The following is a 15,840-nucleotide window of genomic DNA, read 5'->3' on the forward strand; positions in this document are numbered from 1 at the left end:
TGCTTTTTAGTTGGGTTTTGCCCCAACCAGTGAACATTCAACCATCGAGACAGCCCATCTAACGAGCTCTCAACGAGCGAATCGTCACTGTAATGGTTGGGGAAAATTCAAATATTACGTCCATCGTTTTTCGGGTTTTCCAGACCCCCCCCTCCCCCCTCTGTCACGCAATTTTCCTATACCCAACACACGTACTGTCACACTTTTCTAGACCCCCCCCCCCTCCCCCAAATGTTGGACGTAATTTCTGAACGTTCCCTTGTAATATATGTGCTAGCTTTCATCGATATTCAATTTAATCAGTTGGATTCGCTTATAGTGGAAGCTGTTGAAATTTAAACATAATAGTCCATTTTACGAGCCGATTTTATGATTTAAAAATTTGGCAGGAGCATGCGTCCTCAATACATATCATCATCAACATTGTTGTCACTTCGTAAAATGGCTCATTGATACATATTATCGTCGCAGAACCAAATCGAAGTCGCGACTCGCGCGACACATGAAGTTACAGAAGTGAAGTAAAATTGAACCGATTGTTGGCATTGCGCATCATTCAGCTACTACAATACAATCTGCACTCATCCGAATCGAGTTGCGACACATTGTTGATGATGATATTGATTTTCACGTGTTCGGACGCCACCTCCTGTAAAAATTTCATTCATAAAAACTGGACTAGTGGACTGTTCTGTGCAGTTTTTTTTGCCATTTCGTATTCTTTCGAATCCATAGTGCAGTGGGTACAATAAAATGTTTACCATTTCTTCTAAATACTTTGCTCCCGCTACTTTTTTAAAACGTCAGTCGTCGTCAGTCAGTCACTGTCGTCTTCGTCGTAGATTCTCGTTCGGATCGCACAATCTCTGTTGCTTCAGATTCAATCCTCTGCTGTGCTTCTGCAGTTCATGGTGAAGAAAACGTTTAGTTTGGTGCCCATCTCCAGAAGCATTTCTCGATTGCTTGAAGTTCTGGCGATAGCGTTGATAATATTCAATCAAATATTTGTTAATTGATGCACCCTGGAGAAGGACTTGCTTGAAGCAAAAACCTGTTTAGTGTGTTTGGGGATTTTCCATTAGGTACAAAGCCGGTCCGGCAGTGGATCGCTAGTTGGATGTGATTCGGTATGCCCGACATCAAGATTACGCCCTTAGGGGCAGGCCAGGATGTGGGCCGGAGTTGCATTTTGCTGTCGATGGGTGGTAAGAACATTATGCTCGACTGTGGCATGCATATGGGCTACAACGATGAGAGGAGATTTCCGGATTTCTCCTTCATTGTTCCGGAGGGTCCAATCACGAACCACATCGACTGCGTCATCATATCGCACTTCCATCTGGACCATTGTGGAGCGTTACCCTACATGACGGAGATGATAGGCTACACCGGACCGATCTACATGACCCATCCGACCAAGGCGATTGCCCCGATATTGCTGGAAGATATGCGAAAGGTTGCTGTTGAACGGAAAGGCGAGAGCAATTTCTTCACCACGCAAATGATCAAGGACTGCATGAAGAAGGTGATTGCTGTGACATTGCATCAGAGCGTCATGGTAGACAGCGAGCTGGAAATTAAGGCATACTACGCGGGTCATGTGCTGGGAGCGGCAATGTTCTGGATCCGGGTCGGGTCCCAGTCGGTTGTGTACACCGGGGACTATAATATGACGCCGGATCGACATCTGGGCGCGGCGTGGATTGACAAGTGCAAACCGGACCTGCTGATAACGGAGAGTACCTATGCGACTACGATTCGGGATTCGAAACGATGCCGAGAGCGCGACTTTTTGAAAAAGGTAAGTTTATTCAAGAAACCGAGGCGCGATAAGTGGATAAGGGTACTGTTCACGTAAACAAATGCCTGGTTGGTCTGGTCAGAGCGGAAAATCTCGACTTAAATCGTCATTAAATAAAACAATTACTTTAAACTTAAGTCGCTTGCGCCTACTTTTGCTTGTTATGTTGCTCAAATATGCATGCCAATCAGATTATCAAAACATTATTTTAATTATCTTTATTGTGGAGTATGTACCTATAAAGATTTAGAACTAACAACATCAGCACGGAAATACGTAATATTCAATGAATCTGCGAAACCGTAATGTTGAAGTGCGTGTAATGTGGCTGTTTTGTAGTCTACAATTCACAAAGAGTGTGATACGAACTCAGACTTACCCTACTCTACCGCGTTATCGAGTCTCTGTAATACAGTATCTATAATATAACGACTAACTTTTGTTTCAATAATGCCCAGGTTCACGAATGTGTCGCCAAAGGAGGAAAAGTGCTAATTCCAGTGTTTGCTCTGGGCCGCGCACAAGAGCTCTGCATTTTACTCGAAACCTACTGGGAACGAATGAACCTCAAATACCCGATCTATTTTGCCGTGGGATTGACCGAAAAGGCCAACAACTATTACAAAATGTTCATTACCTGGACCAACCAGAAGATCCGCAAAACGTTCGTGCAGCGTAACATGTTCGATTTCAAGCACATCAAACCGTTCGACAAGGGTTACATTGATAATCCAGGAGCGATGGTGGTCTTCGCGACGCCCGGAATGCTTCACGCTGGATTATCTCTTCAGATTTTCAAGAAATGGGCTCCCAACGAGAATAACATGGTCATCATGCCTGGATATTGCGTCCAAGGGACAGTCGGGCACAAAATCCTCGGAGGTGCCAAGAAGGTCGAGTTCGAGAACCGTCAGGTGGTGGAAGTGAAAATGTCCGTTGAATATATGAGCTTCAGCGCCCATGCCGATGCCAAAGGCATCATGCAGCTCATTCAGTACTGTGAGCCCAAAAATGTGATGCTGGTTCATGGCGAAGCCGTTAAAATGGAATTCTTGAAGGAAAAGATCAAGGAAGAATTTCACATCGAGTGTTACACACCGGCCAACGGAGAAACCTGCGTGATAAGCACACCGATTAAGATCCCAGTCGAAGCATCGCTGTCCATCTTGAAGGACGAAGCCAAAAAGTACAACGCAGAACCACCGGATCCGAAGCGAAGACGGGTCATCCACGGACTTCTGATAATGAAAGACAACAAAATCTCACTGATGAGCATCGACGAAATTTTCAACGAATGTGGAATCAACCGTCACGTTATCAGGTTTGTATAATTTGCCTATCTTATTAGTCCGTTTGTACAGCAAACTTAAACATGGAAAATTATGTTATATTTTATGCTGAGCATTGGACTTTGAACTGCATTAAAATGGTTGTCTATGATAGATTTGGGCTATTTCAGTCCCTTTCTATGCCACGATTTTTTTTATTCAGGGGTTCCTTTAGAAATGTCATAAATCCTTCCATTCTTCCATTAACTTCTCCCAAGATTTTCTCCAGGATTACCTGCAGATTGTTTTGAATTGCTTAAAGGATTTCTAGACGGATTTCTCCAGTGATTTGTATTAGATTCTTTAATTAACTCTCCTTTGGCATTAGGATCATTTTTGACCCAAACCTAGTGTACGTCAGCGAGTTGCTCCCAACGTGATACAAAAGGAAGGTTAAGATAGTTTTAGAGGGATGCAAACAGGAGCCAGGAAATTCTCCAAGAATTTATCTTCTTCTTCTTCTTCTTCTTTATGGCTCTACGTCCCCACTGGGACTTGGCCTGCCTCGCTTCAACTTAGTGTTCTTTGATCAAATCCACAGTTATTAATTGAAGGGCTTTCTTTGCCTGCCATTGCATGAATTTGTATATTGTGAGGCGAGTACAATGATACACTATACCCAGGCGGTCGAGAAAATTTTCCCGAGCGGAACGGGAATTGAACCCGTCGTCTTCGGATTGGCGATCCATAGCCTTAATTACTAGGCTAACTGGAGACCCCAAGAATTCATCCTTCCTTCAAATTTTCGTCATGAGATTCTTTTTTCTCCAAGAAATCCTCCATGAAAATTTTCCAGGGATGTTTTGCGGCTGTTCCTTTAGAAAATGTTTCATAAATTCTTCCAAAAAATAGTCAAAAAAAAAAATCCTTTCAAAAATTCCCTCGGGAATGCCTTAAGGGTTTCCTCCAACGGTCGTTCTAAGATTTATTCTAGGGTTCCTTCTGTAATGACCACCCTATCCTTAGCGGTGTATTCGATGTTCAACAAATACAAAGAGTTGATATACCGTGCGGTATCCATATTCTGAACGGTTAAGGGAATCTCACAACAAACACTAAAATAAATGGAAGTTCTTGTTGCTAGAGATAATGCTTCACATTACCATCAAGTGTGTTTGATGTCTAGCTAAATGTATAAAATAAATCAAATCTCATAATTATTTCCAGTCTCTGATCTAGGCATATTTTTGTTTGTGGACAACGTGTTCCTAATTATGGACACCATAAGAAGCCGTGGTCCTAATTCTGAACACATAGTGTTACTAACTATGTACAAACACATTCTCTACGTTCGCAGTTCAGTCAAAAACGATATGTTTTGTAACGATTGGATAATAGAGGGGCTTAATAAAATTAACATCTCAACTCTCGATTCAATATATGCTTCATAAAAGGAAAATCTATTTTGCGTTAGCCGACTGTTCAGAATATGGAGCTGTCTATAATATGGTGCTCGCACGGTACTAAACGGAATAAAAAAGGCTCATTCGAGCGTAAGCCGTTCATTCAGACGGAGCCAAATTCAATCTTCACTTTCCTTAGATATTACGTGAAAGATACCCTATTATATTAACGGTCCTAATCAGGGTTGAGTAAGTACTTTATAAAAAGTGTATTATAATGTAATCCACTTTTTATAGTGTAACACCTTCATAAATTTTACAAGGGATCTTCTTCCGAGTTTTGTGTGTTTGAGATTTTTCCAGCCATTTCTCTTGGTATTTCTTCAAGTTGCCCAAACATTTTCCAGGGATTCCTCCAGAAGCTAGCAGTTTCTTCAGTAATTTACTCAGGGATTCCATCAGGATTTTTTACAATAAGTTCTTCAAAAGCTTCTGTGGGATGTATGCCTAGTAGTTGCCTTTGACACCAGGGAAAAATGTGCCTGAAGTCAGATTATATTCTTTACACTGTAACTGTTTGCTGCATAATAAAACATTGTATTGTAACTAAAACGTTCCCGTTCTTTTTAGATTCATTTCCAAAGTGAAAATTGATGACCCCGGCCCTACCCTGCGGACAATTGAGAAGTTGTACAACCTGCTGAACGAGCGGCTGTCCGGTTGGACTGTAACGATGAACGAAAACGGCTCGATCAACGTGGAATCGGTTAACATCACGATCGAAGGGGACGAATCAATCGCCGGACCACCGGGATCGGCTTCCGTACCTCCACCGCCACCGAATGCCGCAACGCCGAACAAAATTTGTAGCGTTTCGTGGGTCAACCAGGATGAAGACTTGGGTAGCTACATTCTCGGTTTGCTGCAGAGCTTGTAAGGCTTTCTAGTTTGTGTAAGATTCGATTTAGGTGCACCTTGATTATTTTTATAAAGATTTCTAGTGTTAGATGAAACGGAAATAAAAGGGGAAACATGACTTTTTTTTTCTCAAAATGCGTCTTAATGTGTTCGTGTTAAACTTTGAAACTGGACCCAGGAAAGTCAAGGAAATACAGGTATTCTCAGATATAACGTACCCTCGATATAGCGAATTCGATATAACGTACATTTTGCTTCGATATAACGTACAACATTGGAAAAATTGATTTTTCCTACGAATAACCCTTAGATAAACAACGAAATCAGTCAAATCAATGTTTTATTGCAGCATTAGCCTTGTTACCCAGAATTAGCGCAATTTGTGGAAAAATGCAGTGTACGTTATATCGAAGCACACAAAATGAAATGACTTTTTCGTTAAAATTCAAGATTTTCATTATTGGTTTTGTGAATTTTACTGAAATTATTATTTGGGATTAATTTCACGTCGAATACATCAACACTAGCATAAAAAATATTCAATTTTTCTCTGCTTCGATATAACGTACACTTCGATATAACGTACAAAGAGAAAACTTTTTTGTACGTTATATCGAAGAGTACCTGTACTTAGCTGTTCGTTCTTACAAAAAAAAAACTAAATGCAACGACGATTTACTATATGTACTCCAAACGATGAACGCATAAGCGTCACATCCCAACAAATGTTTTTACTGTATAAGACTGGAACAAACCACTTTAAAGCAAACTTTAGCTTGAGAATCTGTTGCTCATCCAGATCTGTTTCTTGGAATTTTACTGGTAGAACCTCAATCAAACTAAAATTAACCCTTTATAAGGCAGTGGCAACTATATTGCCACCTACTGTATGTATTTTTTTCTGTTTTATAACCACTTATTTCAAACTTTTTTTTGGTGCACGTAAAATTGGGATTGCTAACAACGCCTGGTATTTTTTTTTGGTACTAAACAAAGCTTTAACAACAATTTGGGAGCCATTTGCAGTCTCAAAATTGGCTAAATTTGACCGCGTGAAGAAAATTAGCTCAAACTTACTGTTAAATTAAAAATTTGGTAAATATTTTAAGAAATAATCAAATCATGGGTTGACATGAGCTGAACTACACAGTTTATATAATGGGTTAAGCCCTAATCCACTCTAAAATCTGTTTTCCGGCTTTTTGTCGAAGTCAAAAGAAGAAAAATACCGTAAAATGGGGTAACTTTGATAGTTTTTCAGCGAATTTTCTCAATATTTTTACATGTAACAGTATTTCCCCGAGTTTTATATTTTTAAAACAAGTACTGGGGTATTAGTTATCAATTGCAATTAAAAGATTGGATAATCTGAAATATTTTGGATAAATTTTAGTTTTTCATATAACCGAAAATCAGATTTTCATTTTGGGGTAACTTTGATAATGCCCTAAACACAACAAATCTCAAAAAATAATCACACATTGAAATCTTAGGAGTATGGACATGATGAGAGAATATATTAGCTTGTGGAATATATTAGATAGAATTTTTATATCAAAACATTGATTTTTACTAAATTCTACATATAAAAATGAGTTTGTGGAGTATTGAGTGCAAAACACAATAAATTTAGCTATCAAAAATCATTATCTTTGTGATAATAAATGCTTAACGGTACATCAACATATGATAACATGTTATTCATGGTTAGTTTTTTTTTGGTAGTTTTCTAATGTTTTATTAACAAATTTTTAACAACACATATTTATCTAAATGAAATTACAAGGGCATTGCATACTTTTAGGCGTTTATCAATGTATGGAGATTAATATCCCAATTTACAAAATTGCTTTCTTTTCTGTTAAAACACACTTCGTTAAAAGATTCAAGGCCAGATTTGGAATCTACCATGATGAATCTATCGAGAATAAGGGGACATCCATAAACCTCGTGGTCATTAGGGGGGGGTCGGCCAATGACCATTTTGTATGGACGAATAAAAAATTTTGTATGGACTAATGACCACGCGGGGGGGTTTGAAAAGTCCCAAAAAAATGACCACGTGGTTTATGGACAGCCCCTAAGCGTCCATTCATTGAAAAAATAGTTGTAACGAAGTCGTATAGCAGATTGTTTGAAGGGGTTGATAAATGACAAAAATATCAACAATTTTTATTTTTAGTCCAAAAAGTTGTATATAAACTAGATTTTAATGAAAATACGTCTAAGATGAACTTTCATATGTATAAAATTGATTTACGTTTACCTTTTTCTTAACTGGTTGAAGGAATCATAGTTATAAGATAAATTACACAATGCCTGCCGCACTACCAAAGTTACCCGCATTATCAAAGATACCCCGTTTTACGGTACCCTAAACGGGCAGTGGCAAAAATATTGCCACCAGCGCTGGTGGCCTAAACGGGCAGTGGCAACTATATTGCCACCTAGATTTTTGTTTTCTCGGCCTTGTAAGAACACGTGTTAGCACACTTACTAGTTTAGTAGTTATTTACCACCACTCAATCATTCCATAGAATTGAAACCAATCACAATCAACAGAAGGAGATTCTTCAAGTTGTGGTCCCAGAATTTATTTGAGGTGTTTTAAGATATTTTATTCGCATCACTAGTAAGAAACAAAAGTTCTTTTTTTTTAACAATGGCAGCTCACAACGGGGCATTTATTTGTAATTTAAAATTACAGAAGACATACGCTTCTTTTATCTACAATGAAAACTTCTGCATTTCATCCAACTTTTGGTCCCCGTTCATGCAGTTTCCCCCGAAGCATTTCTAAATTGTCACCCTCTTTGGCATCACTACGTAACCGTTCTTCCGCTTTTGCGTCCAAAACTTCCCGCACTGCAACTTTAACTTTGTCGATTTCGGTTACACTTTTGGCCGATATGGGTATTATCCGTTCAAAGTTGATAATTTGCTTTGGTATCAACTCTTCAGGGCAATGTTGAAGACCGTCTAACATTAGAAAAATGAGAAATCAATGCTGGCATCAGATGAGAAAATAGGAAATTCAAAACCTACCTTCCAGTTTCCCAAAGTATTTGTCATACTTGCAGATCTCCTCTATTGCACCATCTTTGTCCATTTTGTTCACCAAGAGCACGCAAGGCTTTTCCAACAATGTCTTATCGTAGAGCTCGAGTTCCTTGTTCAAAGCGTAAATGTTTTCCAAACAGTTTCGCCTTCGGTGGCTTTGGCTCAACTGGAAACCGAAAACATCCACTATGATCAACAACAGCCGCGTCCTTTCCACGTGTTTCAGAAACTTGTGACCCATGCCGAAGTTGGCATGCGCTCCCTCGATAAGTCCGGGCAGATCGGCTATCGTTATTTGTCGGTAATCTTCATACTCGATTGTACCAATCTGAGGTCGAATTGTTGTGACTGTGGGTGAGAAGGAAAGTCATACCTTACTTCCAAAGAGGAATACACCTTCGCATACTTACACGGATATGAAGCGATTTTGGGCGTAGCGTTGGAAAGTGCCATAACGAGGGTACTTTTACCCGCATTCGGAAAGCCGACCAAACCTACATCGGCAATCAACTTGAGGTCCAACTTCAACGTTCTCGTCTGTCCAGCCTTTCCGAGAAAAGAATTTCCAGCACAGCCTCCGCTGCCGCCCCCGGCAGCCAGGCAAGTCTTCCCCTCTTCATCCAGTTCGGCAATGAATGCCCCATCATTCTCCAGAACCCGTATTCCCACAGGCACTTCCACTTGCTCGTCCAATCCTCGCCGGCCCAGTATTCGGGCTTTGCTACTTTCCTCGCCATTCCCAGCGGTGACCTTTTTGGCACGATACTTGTGCACGACATCCTTCAAGGTTTTGCCTTCTTTGGCCACGAAATATACTGCCCCACCTTGGCCTCCGACGCCGCCGTACTTCGGCAAGCCATTGCCACCGTGACCACCACGGACGGCGAGTCGCAAGCTGTCTAGGAACTTTCCTCGCAAATGACTCCTTATAGGCTGCAAGGGTAAGATTGGGATACTTTATATTCAATGAGAGTCTAATAATATACTCTCATTGCTTTATATTACAATCATTTACGTACATATTGCAATTATTCTTAAAAACGTAAAATACATACTTTTTTAGCCGCCCCTAGGAGAAAAGATTGTAGAAGAACCATTTTACAATGGTGACATGGATATTAAATGTAAAGTTAGCTTGAAAATTCTAAAAGTAAGATAACTTATGTGAACAGTGAACGAACACGAGTTTTGCCAGTTATGCTGCCCACGCTAAGGTCAGTTTACCCAAATATGAGTAAACTTTACCCATAATCGCCGAAAAGTGCACAACCTCATTTTATGGGTAAAGACACTTTACTCATATTTGGGTATGTTGGATCTACGGGCAATATAGGTTGAATTTACCCATATATGAGTTCTTTGAATTTGGGTACATAGTACTCATATTTGAGTAAATGATTTGTATTTATTTATTTTACTTATAAATAAAATGCCATAAATTTCGAAAAGAAAACAAATAAAATTAAAATAGTTAATAAAAAGTTTATTCGAATATTATTATAAAACAGAAAAATATTAATAAAAAAATACATGCAGGGTTTTGGTGATTGATTTTAACGATTGGGTCGGCGTTTCGTTTTACATAGGAAAAGACTGGATCGTGCAGCAACATCAATGGTGAAAGGATCGCGAATAGCTTCCTGATGGTGGAGCTCGCCTGCTTTCTTCCGGACAATGCGCTCCGGAGGGTCCGCCAGCTGATGCAGTTTGTCGACTCTTGCGCCTGCTCGTATGGGCGTTTGAGGCCAGGATCTCGACCAGGATGAGTAGGACCGGGAGTGAGATGCACAAACTGGAAGAAGCAAAAGATTAGATACTATTTTTGGTGATAAATAACAGCATAACTTACTCAGATATTGATGCAAACTCCTCCCTGGTTCTAATAATGTCCGGACTTGAGCCACTTGTGTCGGTTTACTTCCCACTCCCACTCTGGTTCGGGTGGGTTTCAACTGCTCTCGGGGGAGCCGAGGCATAGACAGAACACTTCTACAACGAGAATGCCACTTCCTTCTTCTACGGGCGGTTTGCATCATCCGGCCGGCCTATTCAAATTTGGCATCAGGGGGAGCGGAGTCCTAGACGATTCGTTCACGGTCAACGTGCGTCTCCGGTTTATTTGCACTCCGGTGGATTGCTGGGCGTGTTCCACTAAGACGCTCAAATTCAGCTCATCGAGCGGTGCTAAATCCAACACGAGAGCACTTGCAGAGAATCCTGCTGATTCAACTGGTTCCAACCGTAATCCACCTCGAAGGAATTTTTTTTCTGTTCAGCTGAAAGTGACGGAAACAAGTATGTATATTTTTGGTTTATCGAATCGTTTACGAATTTTTGAGGATACTTACAGGTCACCTGCTTCCTCTTCACCTAGGCGTTGTGTAATTTGCAAATTTGCCTCAACGTTCTCCAATAATTCCGAGAATAGTTAACTAAAACAATTGTTTTATTTTTGATGAACCGAGCGAATGGCCGATTTCGGTGCTGCCTCTAGAAAATATTATTTTTTTCATCCAAATATGGGTAAACAGTCTTTACTCATATATGAGTAAAGTCACTTCATCAAGAATATGGGTGAATTTTACCAATATTTATTGGTAAACTTTACCCATATTATTGGTAATGGATACGAAACCCAAATATGGGTAAATAATCTACCTATTTATGGGTAAACTGACCTTAGCGTGTAGGGCACATGAGCAACATAAACGTCATAATATGATGCATTGGGGATTCGTACTGTGATGGTCGAACACGCCTTTATGTCTCAGGTCTTTATCATTCAAAGGTAGTTTATTTAACCGTTATTCTATTTTACGCAGTGTTGTTAGGTTAACCGTTATTCTATTTTACGCAGTGTCTCAGGCCTGTCGGCTATAGACACCTATGATGACATCTTCAAGCGCCGCCTAAATCCCTCGACATCTTCCGTTAGTAATTTCCACGTACCGTTTGACTTCAGAGGAACAGCGATCAACCAACCTTTCTCATTCCAAGAACTACAATTTGCCCTCAGCAGCTGTAAAGGTAAATCAACTGGGCCCGATGGAGTCGGATACCCGCTGCTTAAAAAATTACCTCTCCCCGGAAAAATGAAACTGTTGGACCTTTTTAACAAACTTTGGCTATCGGATTCTTTCCCCCCCGAATGGCAAGAAAGCCTCGTCGTTCCCATTCCCAAAATCAACGACCCCACACGCGGACCATCGCACTTCCGCCCGATTGCCCTCACATGCTGTCTCTCCAAGGTGATGGAAAGAATGGTCAACAGACGATTGAAGCAACAACTCGAAGCCGATGGTCATCTTGACCACCGTCAACACACCTTCAGGACCGGCTTTGGTACGAACAGCTATTTTACCACCTTGGGTGATGTTCTCCATGACGCCTACTCCAAAGGACTGCACACCGAAATTATATCGTTAGATCTCTCCAAGGCTTTCAATCGCACTTGGACCCCTCTGGTACTGAAGCAACTTGCAGATTGGGGTATGTCCGGGCACGTACTCCATTTCGTTAAAAACTTTCTGTCGAATCGCTCCTTCAGAGTTGTAATTGGCGACAGCTCATCCAAGTCCTTCGCCGAAGAGACAGGTGTACCTCAAGGAACCGTTATCGCCGTCACCCTATTCCTGGTAGCGATGAACGGAGTCTTCTCTAATCTTCCCAGTGGTATCTACATTTTTGTGTATGCTGATGATATCCTGCTGGTGATTCCTGGACGAACCCCCATTCGCACCAGAATAAAAGCTCAAGCCGCTGTCAACGCCGTAGTTAAATGGACATCCTCAGTCGGGTTCACCCTATCTGCACCTAAAAGCGTACGTTGTCATATCTGCAACACTGGTCATCGAATCCGAGGTCCCCCTATCACGATTCAAGGTCAGCCCATTCCACTGAAAGAAACTGTCAAAACCCTTGGGGTTTTAATCGATAGAAGGCTTTCATTCAAGCAACATTTCGCTTCCGTTAAGGCCAGTTGTCGTACTCGTTTTCGAGTAGCCCGCTCTATAATCGACAGTCGTCTGACCTATGGATTAGAATTGACCTGCATAGCCACCGAAAAACTCCTCCAAGTCCTCACACCCGTGTACAACAACTATGTAAGAATCATATCAGGTCTGCTACCGTCAACTCCGGCGGATTCTGCGTGCTCAGAAGCAGGTGTACTACCCTTTCGCCACCTTATATCCGCATCCATCTGTAGAAAAGCCGCTGCTTTCGCCGAGAAAGCCTCAGGAAGTGAAAGGATCTTCCTCCTCTCAGAGGGGTGCAGAATCCTCCGCACGGTAGCCAACGTAGATCTCCCCCTGGTGGCCAAGATCCACTGGCACGGAGACAGGAGTTGGCATTCAAGAACACCAAGAATTGATAGCACAATTAAGAACCGTTTTCGAGCCGGTGATAATTCAGTCGTACTACGGGCATCAGTACTCGACTGGCTTCGAAACAAATATCCAAACCACCTCCACAGATATACAGACGGTTCACTGTCGAGCCGAGGTGTTGGCATCGGTGTCTCCGGGTCCAATATCAACACAAGCCTCAGCATGTCCCATTTGTGCTCCATCTTCTCGGCCGAAGCTGCCGCCATTCTCATCGCGATCACCATTCCAGCAGATCAGCCCATCCTCGTACTTAGAGCACCTTTAACGGTGCGCTTCTATACCCCGTTTGGCAGCCCTCCATCATTGCAGCAAACTTTACCGGTCGCTGCTAGATGCGCTCGCAAAATAGTAGCGCTATGGGTGGGTGACCAAATATAGTAGCGGGACAGTTGCGCTGCTAAAAATTCTATGGAAATATGACAGCTCTCCCGATACGAATCAGGGTGACTAATTTGATTGCTACCGGTGTGGAAAAGGGTGGTTAAGTCAAAATGGTAGCGCTGCGCGGGTTGCTCGAATAGTAGCCGCCGTTAATGTTGCTCTTACCGACTCAGCTAGCGTGGTATCGGCTCTCCAGGCCGAGTCTCCTGTGCATCCATGGTTTCAGGATATTATCCGGCTTGCCCCACCAAACACAACTATCGCTTGGATCCCAGGGCATTGCGGCGTTCCGGGTAACACCACAGCTGACCGTCTCGCTGGGGCGGGTCATGCTGCACCGATGTACACCGACAAGGTCCCCCTTCATGACGTCAAAAGATGGATTACCAAGATTTTCCGCGAACAATGGGAAACCGAGTGGTCCCAAAGGGACAACACAGCCTATCTACACAAGATTAAGCCGGATACCGGACCATGGACGGACCTGGGCTCGCTGAGAGAACAGCGGGTTGTATCCCGTTTGCGGACCGGCCATACACGCCTTTCACATAGCATGGGAGGTCCCCCCTTTCACCGGACATGTCTCATATGCAACACCCATAAAACGGCTGAGCACTTTCTGTGTGTCTGCCCCCAATATGAAGTGCACCGCGCAAGTAATGGTCTGACTGGCAGCATTCGTGACATCCTGTGCAACAATACATCGATCCTAGCCAGCGTCATCCGTTTTTTGCAAGATTCTGGGCTTTATAGTCAGATCTAATTCTGTTTTTACCCTAGTGTTAGTTCATTTTTGGTTGTTCTGTATTTGTGTCATAATTGTAACGAAATTTGCGAGCCACTAGGTTGGGCTCGGTAGGATAACATTTTTCCTACCTGACTATGGTGATGAACTAGCCATCGACGCTAAAAATCACCCTAATAAAGAAGAAAAAAAAAAAAAAAGTGTTGTTAGGTATTGCTGTCACGGCGTGTGTATGGGAAAGGTTTATAACAAAAAATTGGGCATCGCCAAATTTTTCGCTATTCAAAAATAGAGACTTCCAGCTTTCATTTGCACGGTCCCTCAAAAAAATCCACCGAGGGATCTCGAACAACTTTTTCAGAATACTGTTTTTCCCCATACAAAATGAACGGTTCCAAATTAATCCCTATTTCTACTTAACAAACATACCCAATTTTTGTATGAAAAAGTTCCCCCGATGGAATATTTCGATGTTGGGCTTGAATGAAAGCTAGTAGCGTCAACTTTCACGTAACGTAAAAATTAGCGATGCCTATTTTTTTGTAATAAATTTCTTATACCAGACACACCGTGCTGTGTGCGTTCAAGATGCAAACGGTGCCCAAATGCGCTTCAAACGCGGTAACACATGTTACCAAAGGCAACGTAGCAACCATAGCCAATATCACCGCCAACCTAGGATTCGAAAGCTCCCACTGACATCGGGTTACTTGTTAGAAAATCTTACCGCATTTGGTGCTCCCGCATTTGATATTTGCATGTTGAATGCACACAGCAATACCCATTTGGTGATAGCTTTGCATTGTAAACAAACATTTATAACGCACCTACGCTGAAAATGAGCCTAATCATTTATTTGTGTCGGAATCTATAAATCTTCACAACGGGCAATATGTGGCCGGCAAACTTTTTGCTTTTTTCTACACCGTGTATTTTAAATGGGTGCTGGGTACCCGGGTACCCTGCCGGCCACATAAGGGTTAATACTCGGTTGTTTAGTGAATAAAATCGAGAATAAAATATAGCGCATTTAGTTCACCACTGGACTATCGCACTAGTTTTTAAGAGTGCGAGAAATCAAGAGGCAAGAAGCAAGAAATCATAATACTCACGCTGTTTGCACCATTTCATTGCTAATGGAGATTCGTCGTGTTCATTTAGCTCGAGAACCGTTTGCGTTTATCAAACTGCTAAAACCGTTTATGGGGTTTATGGCACTATGGATTTATTGTTCCTTTGGTTGTTATACGTTATACCATACTGTTGGGTTACTGTATACAGTATGTATCGAAGTCCGGCAAAGAGTGAAACTGTCGTTTACGTTTATTCCTAGAGCGAACCTAGTTTCGCCCTGGATCCGCCATTGAATCCGCCCTAACTGCTGTCAAAACGTTCGGTTATTCAATCGAGTCGGATCTGGATCCGCCCGAGATCCGACCCAAACAGAGTCAGGTTCGCTCTGCTGTTTTTTTTCGATCCAACACGAGCGGGGTTCATGGATGTAAACAAATCAACAAAACAAAACATTTAAATAAAAATTGGGTTTTTAAATTAAGAAAAATGTATTGATTTTTTTATTTTATACGAAAGAGCATCTTTTTTCTGAACCACCATGATTTTTTCCAGATTTTTAGAACTTCATTTTGGTAACTAAAATCGCTTTCGAAGAGATTTTTTGAAATCACCTTTTGACAGCTGGACAACTGCTTGACAGCTTCGCCCAGTACAAAATGCGACGAGGGGTGATTCGACGAATTGCTCCCATACAAACTTCAAACTGATTTTTAAATAGGTTCCCGGGCACCAAAATTCATGAAAATTTGGATTTCGGCTCAGTTTTACATGCAGATTCTGAATATGGAATTATCTCAACACC

The 15,840-nt window shown here is 41.7% G+C and overlaps 2 protein-coding genes and 1 long non-coding RNA gene across 3 annotated transcripts; 1 reads left to right on the plus strand and 2 right to left on the minus strand.

The window, feature by feature from the left end:
* Positions 1-802: 802 nt before the first annotated feature.
* LOC109425183 (integrator complex subunit 11) lies at positions 803-5,508 on the plus strand. The gene is made up of 3 exons (XM_019700439.3): positions 803-1,801; positions 2,260-3,122; positions 5,103-5,508. Exons 1-3 carry the CDS (start codon positions 1,130-1,132, stop codon positions 5,407-5,409), a joined length of 1,842 nt encoding a protein of 613 aa, XP_019555984.1. The 5' UTR covers positions 803-1,129; the 3' UTR covers positions 5,410-5,508.
* Positions 5,509-8,056: 2,548 nt separating this feature from the next.
* On the minus strand, positions 8,057-9,645 carry LOC109400343 (GTP-binding protein 10 homolog). Its single transcript, XM_019672840.3, has 4 exons — positions 9,506-9,645; positions 8,861-9,383; positions 8,436-8,798; positions 8,057-8,369 (listed from the first exon to the last, which is right to left on the minus strand). The coding sequence occupies exons 1-4, from the start codon at positions 9,545-9,547 to the stop codon at positions 8,140-8,142; spliced, it is 1,158 nt and encodes a 385-aa protein (XP_019528385.3). The 5' UTR covers positions 9,548-9,645; the 3' UTR covers positions 8,057-8,139.
* Positions 9,646-9,970: 325 nt separating this feature from the next.
* On the minus strand, positions 9,971-11,134 carry LOC109400900 (uncharacterized). The gene is made up of 3 exons (XR_003896465.2): positions 10,799-11,134; positions 10,300-10,726; positions 9,971-10,242 (listed from the first exon to the last, which is right to left on the minus strand). It is a non-coding gene; the product is annotated as an uncharacterized LOC109400900 (long non-coding RNA).
* Between the last annotated feature and the right edge of the window lie 4,706 nt (positions 11,135-15,840).

Source organism: Aedes albopictus, chromosome 2 (assembly GCF_035046485.1).
Source record: "Aedes albopictus strain Foshan chromosome 2, AalbF5, whole genome shotgun sequence".
Classification (NCBI taxonomy): Eukaryota; Metazoa; Arthropoda; class Insecta; order Diptera; family Culicidae; genus Aedes; species Aedes albopictus.

Excerpts from the sequence above, each read along its gene's own strand:
- LOC109425183 (XM_019700439.3), top strand. The coding sequence starts at position 1,130 with ATGCCCGACATCAAGATTACGCCCTTAGGGGCAGGCCAGGATGTGGGC. Across the intron at positions 1,802-2,259 it reads AGCGCGACTTTTTGAAAAAG|GTTCACGAATGTGTCGCCAA; the intron begins GTAAGTTTATTC and ends AATAATGCCCAG. Across the intron at positions 3,123-5,102 it reads ATCAACCGTCACGTTATCAG|ATTCATTTCCAAAGTGAAAA; the intron begins GTTTGTATAATT and ends CGTTCTTTTTAG.
- LOC109400343 (XM_019672840.3), bottom strand. The coding sequence starts at position 9,547 with ATGGTTCTTCTACAATCTTTTCTCCTAGGGGCGGCTAAAAAA. Across the intron at positions 8,799-8,860 it reads CAAAATCGCTTCATATCCGT|TCACAACAATTCGACCTCAG; the intron begins GTAAGTATGCGA and ends TCTCACCCACAG. Across the intron at positions 8,370-8,435 it reads ATACTTTGGGAAACTGGAAG|ACGGTCTTCAACATTGCCCT; the intron begins GTAGGTTTTGAA and ends TTCTAATGTTAG.